The sequence below is a fragment of the Pithys albifrons genome, chromosome 6 (genome assembly GCF_047495875.1).
Source record: "Pithys albifrons albifrons isolate INPA30051 chromosome 6, PitAlb_v1, whole genome shotgun sequence".
In the NCBI taxonomy this organism is placed as follows: Eukaryota; Metazoa; Chordata; class Aves; order Passeriformes; family Thamnophilidae; genus Pithys; species Pithys albifrons.
The window spans coordinates 10,400,349-10,412,712 of record NC_092463.1 but is presented as its reverse complement, the minus strand read 5'-3'; the positions used below and the strand labels follow the sequence as shown (position 1 = coordinate 10,412,712).

Sequence of the window (12,364 nt, the reverse complement as noted above, 5' to 3'; positions counted from 1 at the left end):
GGAGAGATTCTTCAAGAACACCAGCATCTGAGGTGGGTTCTATGGTGATGAAACTTAAGCAAATTAACTTTTGTCATTTGTTATTTAGTTTAATTATTTCAGCATCTGAACAAGAAATGCAACTACACCACTAATTAAAGCCAAACTGCAGTCTAGTTTATGTTTTAAGTGTGCTTGCTGAGGAGCTGAACACAGTGGAACTTTGCATTTGAGTTCACCTCCACCTAGAGCTTTGAAAGTGCTCATTTGCTGGGGATAAAGGGGCAGGAAATTGTTCTCAAAATGGGACTCGACTAAATTCTGAATGTGCATCCAAATGGTGTCTCTCCCAGATGCTGGGTTAAAAATCGTGACACTTACCACCCATCGCTATCTGCTGCATTTACATTTACACCAAAATCGAGCAGGAACTTCACGATGTGGTGATGACCAGCACACACTGCATTATGCAAAGGTGTAATTCCTTCATCGTTTGGTTTACTGGGATCATCAACCTATTGAAAACATAAAATAGTTCAGCACTTCCTTTTTCCTAAATATGGAATGAGGTTGCCATTGTTTAGAAGCTTACCTCATATATGATTCGTTGTACCAGGTCAAATTCTCCCTCCAAAGAAGCATCTAGGAGGAGAGCCAACGGATTGAACTTCACTCTCAAACCATGGCCTGTTCTTTCTGAGTTGGGTTTCTTCAAGTTGGTACGTTTTGTCTGAGTAGGGATGAAGGTTGGAAGGCATCATTTCAGGTGTTACAAGTATAAAAAGGATTCAGCTATGAACCCCATTTTCCTTAAATGGTATTTAGAATTATGGAAACATTTCTATTTACAAGTCTCTAAAGGAAAGGCTCGATATATTACTATGTCTTATGCAGTTAAACAATGAAAAAGCAAGCCGATATAACCTGGAAGCTTCTAATTAAAAGATAGTATAAGGTATGAAGCAGTTAAGTCAGTGTTTTTAAGCATCACCATCTTAATTGTATCTAATATAAGCAGAACATGTTTCTGGCAGGTTGTCTAAGAAATGTGAAAATTTTTGCTTAGCCTGGAAAGCACAGCACCATTAAGACTAATTATCAGTCTACTCAGAGAAATCTGTGCCTTGAATTAGCAGAAGTCTCTGCTGTAGCTCAGGCCTGACAAGTTGAGAGTTTTGCATAGGAACAAAAAGTACAGAACATGAAGGTATTTTACGTGACATTCTAGAAAGTGCAGAAAAGCATTTTCAAGATCTGAAACACATTTAAATGTGTTTTGAGAATATTCTGAATTCTTTACATGGTGTCCTTGTCACTTTTTGGGGAAAAAGTAATCTATTATTGGAATGCTTTTAGTCTCCAGCTCTCTAAGATCTGTTTTTGCTTATGGTCCTATTTAGTATGGCTATTTCAGTTTGGAAAATAAACCCTGCACAGTATGAATATCAGTTGCTAGCATATTCCATTCTCCCAGAAGTATCCTGGCCCATGTCCTCATAGAAGATACACACAAGGCCTTGTGCACACTGCAGTCAAGTTCCCAGAGGAATGCAAGGTCCCTACCTGAGTCAACATGGGTTTCAAAGTGTGAGTCATATCACAACTAAGAATAAAATTCAGTTTTCTCTGTATTTTTCAATTCTACAAATGCAGTAGATTTTGGCAATGACAAGTATTTAAAAGATTTTGGTGCAGCTGGAGGAGTGACTTTGGAAGCAATTCAAACTATGCAACAAGCTCATTAGAGAAACATTTCTGCTGTCACAAGTCAGCTGTGTCCCCGTTGGAGTTAACCCTGGTCTCGCACCTCTGTGCTGAGAGGGGAAGAGGAGGGCATTTTCCCCAGAACAGCTATTTCTTATTTCCTGAAAATTAAAAACTTCACACTGACATAGGTTATTCTTAGTTTCATGCAAATAGTTACCTTTCTAGGCCTGGAGAAATTGAAAAAAATTAATATTTTTAATGGAATCCCAAATTCCAGAATTAGTTCTACAACAAGAATGTCCAGAAAGTTCTAAAACCTAAAGTATGTACACAATCTCCTGTTGCCTCTACACATATTTTCATTATTAAACAGCTGCAGTAGTGAAGAAATTAATCCATCAGAATTCTCCCTGGCACTCCCCTGGTTTTCTTTTCTGTTGGCATCATCAAACTCAAAGTGCAAACACACCGTTCAGCAGAAGCTTACAGACTTTCAGTTATGCTTAAACACAGTAATTCTATAGTTCATGAAGTTGTTCTTTCCTGTGTTACTTACTGGAGGAAGTGGAGGAGGAAGAGGAGGTGGCAAAGGAGCTTCCTCTTCTACTGGAGAACTGACCTCTGGCGTGGGACTGGGTGACTGCTCAGTAGAAGGAACTATTGCAGGATTGTTGTTGTTGTTGTCTTCGGTTGTCTCAGATGTTTGATTTGTGGTTTCAGTGCTTATCAGTTCCTCGGTAGCAGGAGAAGGTAGTTCATTATCATTGGCATCTGATGAAGGGGGTGGCTCATCAGGAAGAGGAACTGTAGGTTGCACAGGAATTGGTTCTTCGATATTGCCATTGGTACTGGCATTCCCATTATCAACGTCAGCTAAGATGCCTATGAAGTCCTGTGGATTGCCTGGCTGATAGAAAGGAGCACTTTCTATTCCTCCAGCCAGAGTATTAAAGCGCTGATACAATAATTTTTGTATATTTGGTCCACTTGGGCCTTCCGGTTCAGTGATGGAGCTGCGCTTCTTCAGCGGCCGTGGAGCATTGGCCAGTTTCCTCCTCAGAGCCTCAAGGTCAGCATCGCTCTGATACCGCAGGGGCGAGTGCACAATGGGTGTGAGCTTAGTGGGACTGAGGGGACGAGGAATGTTTTCCACATTGCTGTTTTCACTGGATGGTGGAGCGTTCTCCAGTTCTTGATCTTTTTCAGAGACCTCAGTCTGTGGCTGAGGCTGAGGCTGTGAGGAAGTCTGGGTGGGCAAAGAACCGTGAAGGAATGGCAAGGGGGAGGGAGAGGTCGAACCAGACTGTAATACAGGTTTTCCATAAACTGAAGAAAAGAAAGTTGGAAAACAGTGAAAACTGTTCTCAAATTACATAATAAAATATTTACAAATAAACTCTCTTGCTACTTGTTTGACACTAAACAGAAAACAAAAATTTGTACTGGAAACTATCAAACCAGCAATACTTACCTGTTGGTGATGCTGATGCTTCTTAGAATTATAAGTTACAAGTATCATCTAGAATGTATTTCCTCTTTCATAAGAAAATAGTAAGAGGAGAAAAACTCTCTTACCTAGACATTAGTTTTTCAACTTACTTAAGAAAGTATTGGTAGAGTAAATCCAGGCTATGTTGGTCCAATTGCATCTCGTTTTAAATAAAAGGTAAATCAATGTATACTTATTCATAACCTCAAAAATAGATGAAATCATTTTGCTGCCACGCTGCAGACAAAAATAACTTTCCTCATAGATTTAGATGAGTTTTCAAAACTGATGTGGAAAGTAAACTAAGCCAAATAATTAGATCTTAACTGTGCATTTCAAAGAAAAAAAACAAAGTAAAAGATATTCTACCTGCTTTTACTGACTTATTTAAGGTATTGTACACAGCTTGTTGATAATTCTTTGGTGGCGTTGCTTGTTGAAGATACACTGAGTAGATGGAACTGGAGTTTACTGTCTGTGGCCCTTTTCTGGGAGACTGAGGTCTTGATCCCTTATCTGCTAGAAAAGGTCTGATTGCCACAGTCAAAGGGAGCTCTGGCCTGCCGTCTCCTCCCGGGAACAAGGGGGGGCCGGAGGGCTGGTACGTGGGGCTGGGAGGCACCGAGATCCTCTGCTGGATCTGCTGGGAGGAGCTGGGCTGGTGGATGCTGCTGGGCGGCGGGACCGGGACGGGCCTCTGCCGGTTTGCCATGCTGGTGCCGGGTCTGGGCAGGCTCCCATCTTTCCTTCTTTCCAGGGAGTTTGTGGAACCTGTTCCTAAGGGAACTGGGCTTGGGTAGGTCCCGTAGTTTTGAGGCAACTGTTTGCTTACACCAGGAACTGTTGGTGGCACCTTCCCCAGGTCAAGACCCTGTTGAGAACAATGAATAGTATATACCATTTAACTAAATAAAATACTTGTGAGCAAGAACATTCAACAAAACATATTAACGATCTTGTGGGACAGCAAAGAAGTCAATACAAACAATTTGTGTTCCCTAATCACTGGATATGATTCTACCTGAATTTACCACAGAACCTCAGAGTCCACTGTTTAAAGGAACCTTCAGCTATAACACAGACATAGCAGTTCAGAGCTATTTGCACACATGCCAAGCCTGAATAACTTGTTCTAGGTTCTGGATTTCAGTGTCTAGTTGATAACATATTTCACAACATATAGTGTAATAACAGAGTTAACCAAAACTATTTAAAGACTGGGTACTTATTCCGTAAAGATTATAGTCTTAAAGAAATTACAAAGTACTAAAACAACAGTGCAGACAGACAACAGCAGGACTTGCTTAAGGATGGATTTAATGACATCTTTTGTGAGATTTTTATGAGAAAAAAAGTGCATTGAAATAGTAATAATCTACAACAAAGAAAAAGGCTAACAAACGTATGAATTAGAAAAATAGGTAGGAGGAGGAGATGACTAGGAGAAACAAAGAGAGAGAAAAGGGAGACCAGATATCTAAAAGAACAGGAAAGAATACAAACAACTGAAATTGGAAAAAAAAAACCAAAAAACAACTTGATAAGAACAGAATGAAACAGAAGGAATACAAATATCACTTTCTTGATTATTTTTTAAATAAACAGCAGCTAGGTAACAGAATATGTACCTAACTCATAACTGAAGATTCATCATTTCAGCAAAACAAATCTATAAATATATTAGAGATGAAACCCACCAGCTTATCAGTACTTCCTAATGTTGAAGTTGGCACAGGCTGGCTGGATATAGTTCCTTGTTTTAAAGCAGTGTCCATGCTTGATTCTTTCCAGTCTGTGTTGGAGATCTGAGGGGGTTTTACCACAGGGGTTGAGCTCTGTTTAAGTAGTGGCCAATTTCCATCATTAGCTTGAAAACAGACAGAAATACTACATTTAAAATAATCCATACTAGCATTGCAAACAAACAAAACAACATGTGAAATAGAATAGCTTAGATTACAACAGGATTTATTTGATTCTAAAAGAGAGATGAATCATTATTAATGTTTGATTCATTTATTAATATTGAAAGCCAAATCACTGCCTATAATGTGCTGTTCATTACCCTTTGGCATTGGAATTGCACTGAAAATTGCTATAGAAAAAAAGATGGTTAAAATTTTGGCTTAAGTGTTGCATATTCTGCTATTAGAAGGCAAAAAAATTCAGAACAAAATTCCTTACAGAAACACTTCATAAGACAATTATTTGGGTACTATCCAGAGACACTGTCAAACTACGCTAAATGTTAAGTCTACATAAGCTCCAAGTGGAGTTACTCCAAATTTAAACCATGGTTACTAGATTCATTCACTCATAACAGGATGTAACAACTCCTTTTAACAGCAGGGTGGAACAAAAGCACACATTCCTTTGCTGGAAGTGGGAGTTAACTCACCTTTTATTTTTCTTCAACATACTCACTGATTAGAACTGCCCCAGAGATTTAATATTAAAAAACTTTTATAAAGTCAAATGACAATATCAGCTCAAGTGTCAAGACACAAGTCATGGTCTTTTGTCTTCATCATATGCAAAAAACTATGCTGCACATAAACTGAAGCAACAAATCATGATGAAGTCCTAGATACATTGATACATGACTTTACAAACAGACTATTCAGTTTCAGTTCTCTAAGTAAGCAAGAAAGTTTAAATAGCCTAATAATTAGATGTAGTTTATAGTAACCAAATACATCTCATATTAGGTCCTAAAGATTTGATTTGCCTTTAAAAGACTAAGCTTTAGGTTTCTCTTCCTCTATGAAGAATAGTATCATGACTATAAATAAAGATAGACTATATATAAGAATAATATAATTACCAGAAAACATATTTCCCTCCCTATGTCCTTTAATTATCTTAGTGGGGCACTTAAGATCAGTAAAGATGACATGTAACATGTAACTAACTTTACTAGAGGATAGCAGCTAAAATGGAGGAGTGTTGTGAGTGTGCAGATGCCTTGAGATTTCTGGACCCCATAGTAAGACAGAATCAAATGAAAATCAGGTATTTAATGGCAAAGTTTCCTATTTCATTTCAGTTTTAAGCTCACAGAAAACGGAATCAGCAGGACTATTTCTAGAATTCTTCGCCATCATCTGTTTATATAGTGGGCACCCTCAGAATAAGCTGCAGAGGAGCATTCTAATGACAGTGAATGCAACATCACCACTCTCTACTTTTTATTCATGAGCCTTACCCTCTTTCCTGAGTATCCCTCAAAACAGGGTTAACACTTACATATGTTTACACTGAGAATACAGTAAATAGTCCAGAAATCACTTTTCACACTTGCAAATTGCAGGAAGCAAAGTAAGGAGGCCCAGCTTTAGTACTGGCAACATCCAAGAACTGAAGCTGTTGCGGGTTTTGTTCATTATTGTTTCTAATGATCTGGTTATCAAGACCAAAAAAGATGACTGTCTAAACACTTAAACCCTAAATAATGGCAGATTTCCCAACTAAACACTGAATCAATGTTTATTGAACAAAATATGACCATCTGTAACTCCAGTAAGGTTATGATTCAGTAAAATTTTTGATCTGAAGATCAGTAAAAGGTATTATAACTGATTCATGCTGAACATGAAAGCATCTTGAACTGCAAGTTTAGTTATGATGAAAGCACTTACAGAAACAACCTGGCGTATTTCAACTTTACATAAATAAGACAGTGACATGCAGACACAAAAGGATTTGTGCTTTTTCTCTGACTTTACCTAAAAAGGTCGTAGGTCTGGATCCAGCATACTTACTATAGCAACTGAAGTGCACTCCAAGTATAACATTTTTGTCCAATGCAAAGCAGCAAGATTCTTGATATTGACTTGGACAGAGTGAGATTTTATCCCAACTCTGTGGTCAATGCAACTGGGAAATTCAAAGTTTCTCACAAATTAACTCAAACTAAGACTGTATGTTACACATCTATCCAATCTGAGATAAGTTTAAATATGCTTTGGTGATTACCACAAATTTTCCAATAACATTTAGAAAATGTCAAGGTTTTCCAGTGAAGAAAGCTCATCCCTGGTACGCTACCCTGGTAATCCTGGGATGAATTTGCTGAAAATCTGTTTCTTTCAAGGATGAAAAGCAACTTCTCAATCATTTTACATTTCAACAGCATCTTCTACATGCCAGACCACAACACAAGTTTGTTCTAAAGATGCTGTTTAATATGCATCTGTATGCCAGAGCTCAGATGACCATATTAAAGCTGAGTTCTTAGCTAGCCAGAGATCTTCTACAGACTCACAGTGCTGGGTGTCAAACAGAGTAGGTGCCAGGCGGATGACATTGTGAACAGCAGACTGAAGAGAAGTGGGAGGTGACAGAATAGGATCCACTATTATGTCTAAATCAGAAACCTTCCAGGTGTCTGGAGATTTTTTCACACACCCACAGTCTGTCTCTACCGGGCACACCAAGGCAGATCCAGTTACACAGAAAAAGAAAGAAAAAAAGTGGTGGAAAAATTATAACAATGACAATGGAGAAAATTAGAACAGGAACACAGATAATGAGAAATAAAAGCATGACAGTCGAAATAAATTCTAAATTTCTTTTCTTCTTGGAAGCATATAACTTCTCCCTACATAAATCTATTTTACAGATCTTCATTCAAGTATCTTTAGAGTAATAAACACAAAGTCAGTCCTAAGGCAGAGTAATTACTTTTATAAAATCATAAAGTCCTGAAGTAGGTCTAGAAGTGGGTAGGTATATATCTTGGGATGCTGATATTACAAAATTATGAATTGGTTTTGGTTGGTGAAATTAAAAGTTATGAATTGTCCTTTCCCATATGTGGAAGAAGAATCTGTCTAAAAATGAAACTGTTGCAAATCTGTCCCTTGACCCCACAATTGAGTCATTCCATATTTTCCATAAAACCACAGTGACGGGGTTTGTACAGTCTTTGAATACCTTTAGCTTATAAATGTATTGTTAAACCACTAATATCAACGGAAAAGACTGGGGTCTTTTTTTAAGTTCTGTTTGCACAGTTTTACTTCCTGTCCTTGGGGTTTTTGGGGGTGCATTTCTGACATTCTTTCCTACAGAGAGGTTCAGATTGTCTTCCCTCCTTCTCTTCCTCCCCATCTGGAAGCATGCTGCAAATTTTGCTGAGTATTGAAGGTATGTGAATATTGCAGAAGCTTTGGTGTACTGATCATTCCTCATCCCATTTTTATCTCTCCTAGGAGACCAGGTAAATTAAGTCCTGTGGTCAGACCAATGGCATCATGAATTTTTATTTGTATTATGCATGTTTTCCTAGCTAACAATTTCTTAAGAATTCTGATTTTGCCAAAATGTGAGCAGAGAGCTGAGACTTGCCAAAATGGAGAACTTCAGGCAGAAACGTCATGATGAAATTATTAAATATGGGAGACACGAGAGCCAATTCTGGCCAGAGTTCTGGGGAGTACTCTGGAGGGGAAGCTTCTTCAATAAGTAAGGCAGAAACAACTAAACAGCATCAATATTAAAGATATTTAATTTCAGAAATGCTTCAAGTACCACAAATTTTCATATCTCAGTTTGAGCAAAAACTTCCCATAGTTTTATTCTATGTTCAAATTTAGTCTCCTTCTGAGAAGTAATATTATTTTCACTTGCTCACTAACTTTGTTTTACTTTGCAAAAAGCAACACATTGTAAGTAGTTGTTTGTAATATAGTTTGCCACAAAGTTGATTTCATTATATCCAAACACACAAACTAATTGAAAAGCCATTAAAAGACACAACATAGAAGCTTTGAAGGGACATGTACTTCCTTTGAGGGTGTAGCAGACTGTAAAATGTCAAAGAAAACATTCAATCTCCTAAGAAAAAATCTTGGAGAGAGGCAAAAATACCACATATCAACTGACTGATCCAATTCTCAGAACAGGATCAAGACATTAAAACTTGCCCTTTCCACTACAGAGATGATGTCAACACTGGGACTTTCAAGATTACTCCTTTTCTTTATTTCCCCTTTTCAAACCATATGTGTTAATAAACATCACACAAGTACTTACCAGATTTTGATCTTCCGTGTGTTGAGTTGGAAGCAATGGTGAGAGACTGTGGTTTAACTGGATCTACTGGTACAGCATAAGTGCCAGCACTTGGCACTTGGATGTAAGGACCTACTGCTGCCACCCTTCCCGAAGCACTCAGGGATGACTGAGGTGATGAAGTTCCATTAATACGATTCAACTAAAACCAATCAGACAAATTGAAACGTGAATGTCCATTTAATCTGGGCCTTTGTGCATGAACAGGAATGTCTAAAGTTAATTCTCTAGAACCATGCATTGTAGCCAAGACACATTAATAATTAAGTTATCATACTCCATGCTTCTATAACAAGATCAAAAAAATAAAGTAGTAGAGAGCACAATTTTTTTTCCTTAAAATCAACACCTCAAAAATTAAATTTCTTAGTCACAGCACATTCATCTCTTGTAGAAACTTTATGTCAGGTCTCTTGCGTTGTGACTTTCTCAGGCAAATAGTCTAAAATGAGTTCCTAAATTATCAAATATTTATGTTGGTTTTGGGGTTTGTCTTAAAGCTAGGAATGGAAATCCAGAACTGATCTCTCCAGTCCTTCTTTTTAAAGTTCCAGACAACTAACTATTAAAACTAATTTTATCAGACCATTTATATTTTTATCCATTTTCCATGCTGTAAGATCAGTGGTTTATAAAACCCAATTTTTTTATGTGTTCCTGCTTTGAAGCACAGCACATACTTTCCATCCTAGAAATAAAAACTACTCTGATTTTTAATATAGTATCATATGTGCCATAAAGAAAACTAAAAGGAGACACATTGTGTCTAACAGTTTTTGGATGTCTGTGGGAAACCTTAAAATAGTTTTAAGAAGCCTGATGCTTTTAACATAGGTTCTTTAGATGTAACTGCATTACTTGATTGCGAAAAAGTGAGATTCTATGTAGTTTTATAGGCCCTTGATATACTGAAGTGTGGCCCTTTTAACAGTTTATCTTACAGGAATGTTTTCTTTTTGACGTGCCTCAACTTTTTTCTTGTACAGTCGTTCACGGAGCTCGTTGATTCGCTTGTCCATCATGGCCACCTCCATATTGCGTTTGTTTAGGAGTTCTTTCTGCTGCTGCAGCTTGGAGTTCTGCTCCTGGTTAAGCCTGTTACGGATCTTCAAAATGCAAAAATAAAAGAAAAAGGCACTTGTTAGGACAGTTACTTCATTCTGTCTGTTGGCAAGTTGGTTTTTAATACAGTGTTAAAAAACCCAAAGCAATTTGGATCAACAACTTGTTCTGGCATCTCTAATTTACACTTCCACACATCCTGTCAAATTAGCATTTGGACCACGAACAGCTCTTAGAAGAAAACAGAGAAAGAATGTCCTAAAAAAACCCTTAGTGAATGCCTATTAAATACATATAGTTTTCATCCCATTTGTAGGAAATGGATTGAGGAATTAGGCATAAAGATACTTCAGAACTGAATTCTACTGTGAAAAATTGAATCATAGAAAATATTTGTTAAAAGTTATGTTTAACCAAGACTGTTTGTCTATCACGAAAACTAAGTGATGCAAAACATGTAACAGAAACTATGCTATTGATTCTGCTTCCAGTTCTACATGAAGCTTCTTGAAGTCTGGAAGGGAGGTTAACTGAACTGTGAGTGCAGGGACTGGGCACAGATTTTCCCCTCTGCATGGGGATTAAACCGAAACCTTCACAGCAGGTTTCCAGTAGCTCAGAAGATGGATTACCTTTATGGTTTAAATCAACCATGACAGTCTTCATAATTATTTTTCTTGCTTTGCCACTGGCATTTTTTCATACCTTCAATAATTCTGACATTGTCTCAGTGTTCCAGTTTTCATGGTAATGTTACGTGCAAAAAATACCTGAGGCAAATTTAAGTCTTGATAAACATGTCTGGGATCATTGTGAAGCACAAGAGATAAATCTTCGTCTACTGAGCATCTTTGCACTTAGAAATACTCAGAGGCAGATATGCCTTGTATAAATGGGGAAGGGGGACAAAAGAAAGAAAAAGGACCCTTACTCCTAATCCATGAAAACAGAATGGATCAATTTCTATGTTGTATTTGCACATGTAAAGTAAGAGTAATTTTGAAATTAAAATTAATTTTAAAATATTAAATATATTAGACTGTTGCCTTGATCAGAAAAAAGTACATGAGTAAATAAAAAAGCCCTCAAAATCTTGATATGCTAGCCCACAAATAGACAAAGTTTCAAATGTAAACTCAATATTTCATTACTCATGTGATAACTACACTTTGGACATATCAATCTTCTTGGAGGAAGATACAGAGTATTGACACAGGGAACACTTTATGAATATATTGCAGCTGTGTTGCACTCTGCAGTGCAGGAAATACAGTGGAGCCCATATTTTTAATTACTCTGTTAAAACGTGTTATTTAATTCATAGGCATTTTGTTAGTTTACACCAGACAATATTTTCACAGTAAATTTAATTTTATTCACTGTCCAGTCATATCTCCAAGTTAAGATGACGTCTAAGTGAGCTTGATACACCCAGCTCATTGCAAAATAGAAAAGGACCAAAATTAACTTCTAAAACAAATTTTTGAGAGAGATTAACACAAATAATAGATTATGTGAACATTCAGTACTTCCATATTAGACGCTGAGAAAAGCCCTTCAGAACACTTGCACACTTTGCATCATTGTTGTTTAAGAAACAACAAAAATAGTTACAAAGCTAATGAAGTTCTTTTTGAAAAAGCTACAGCACATTAACAGCATTCCAATACACTACTTGTATGAGATGTAACAACTAAATTGCCATCCAAAACAGCAGTAATCCAGCTTTTTAAGATCCGCATTTATAATCCAAATAGCATCTTTTTGTTACTTACCTGTAGCTCTTGATACAATTTTTTTAATTCTACTGCTGCAGGCCCTGTCATTTGTCCATTGTAAGACTGAAACCCGTTCAGTTTCCCCTTCCTTAAATCCTCCAGTTGCTGGGTAAGTTGATCCACTTTTAACACTGCAGCCTGCAGCTCCTGCTGCTTTTCCTGGAACATGGCACTTATATGCTCAATTTCAGTTGCTAACATGAACAAGATAAAAGTAAAAAAAACCCAATTAAATAAAGCAGAAGTTGTTAATTTTTTAATTCTACAGGTATTA

The 12,364-nt window shown here is 37.2% G+C and overlaps 1 protein-coding gene across 5 annotated transcripts in view; it reads right to left on the bottom strand.

Moving 5' to 3' along the window:
• The window catches only part of PPP1R13B (protein phosphatase 1 regulatory subunit 13B), a 69,079-nt gene that overhangs the window by 3,946 nt on the left and 52,769 nt on the right, over window positions 1-12,364 (bottom strand). For 2 of the 5 annotated variants that reach the window (XM_071557417.1, XM_071557422.1), the window contains 9 exons: window positions 12,088-12,284; window positions 10,192-10,356; window positions 9,212-9,392; window positions 7,440-7,595; window positions 4,873-5,042; window positions 3,545-4,046; window positions 2,243-3,012; window positions 572-709; window positions 361-494 (listed from right to left, as the gene is read on the bottom strand). In XM_071557417.1, coding sequence (XP_071413518.1) covers window positions 361-494; window positions 572-709; window positions 2,243-3,012; window positions 3,545-4,046; window positions 4,873-5,042; window positions 7,440-7,595; window positions 9,212-9,392; window positions 10,192-10,356; window positions 12,088-12,284 — 2,413 coding nt within the window. The remainder of the gene's footprint in view (window positions 1-360; window positions 495-571; window positions 710-2,242; window positions 3,013-3,544; window positions 4,047-4,872; window positions 5,043-7,439; window positions 7,596-9,211; window positions 9,393-10,191; window positions 10,357-12,087; window positions 12,285-12,364) is intronic. The other 3 variants (XM_071557418.1, XM_071557421.1, XM_071557420.1) reach the window with 3 other exon arrangements.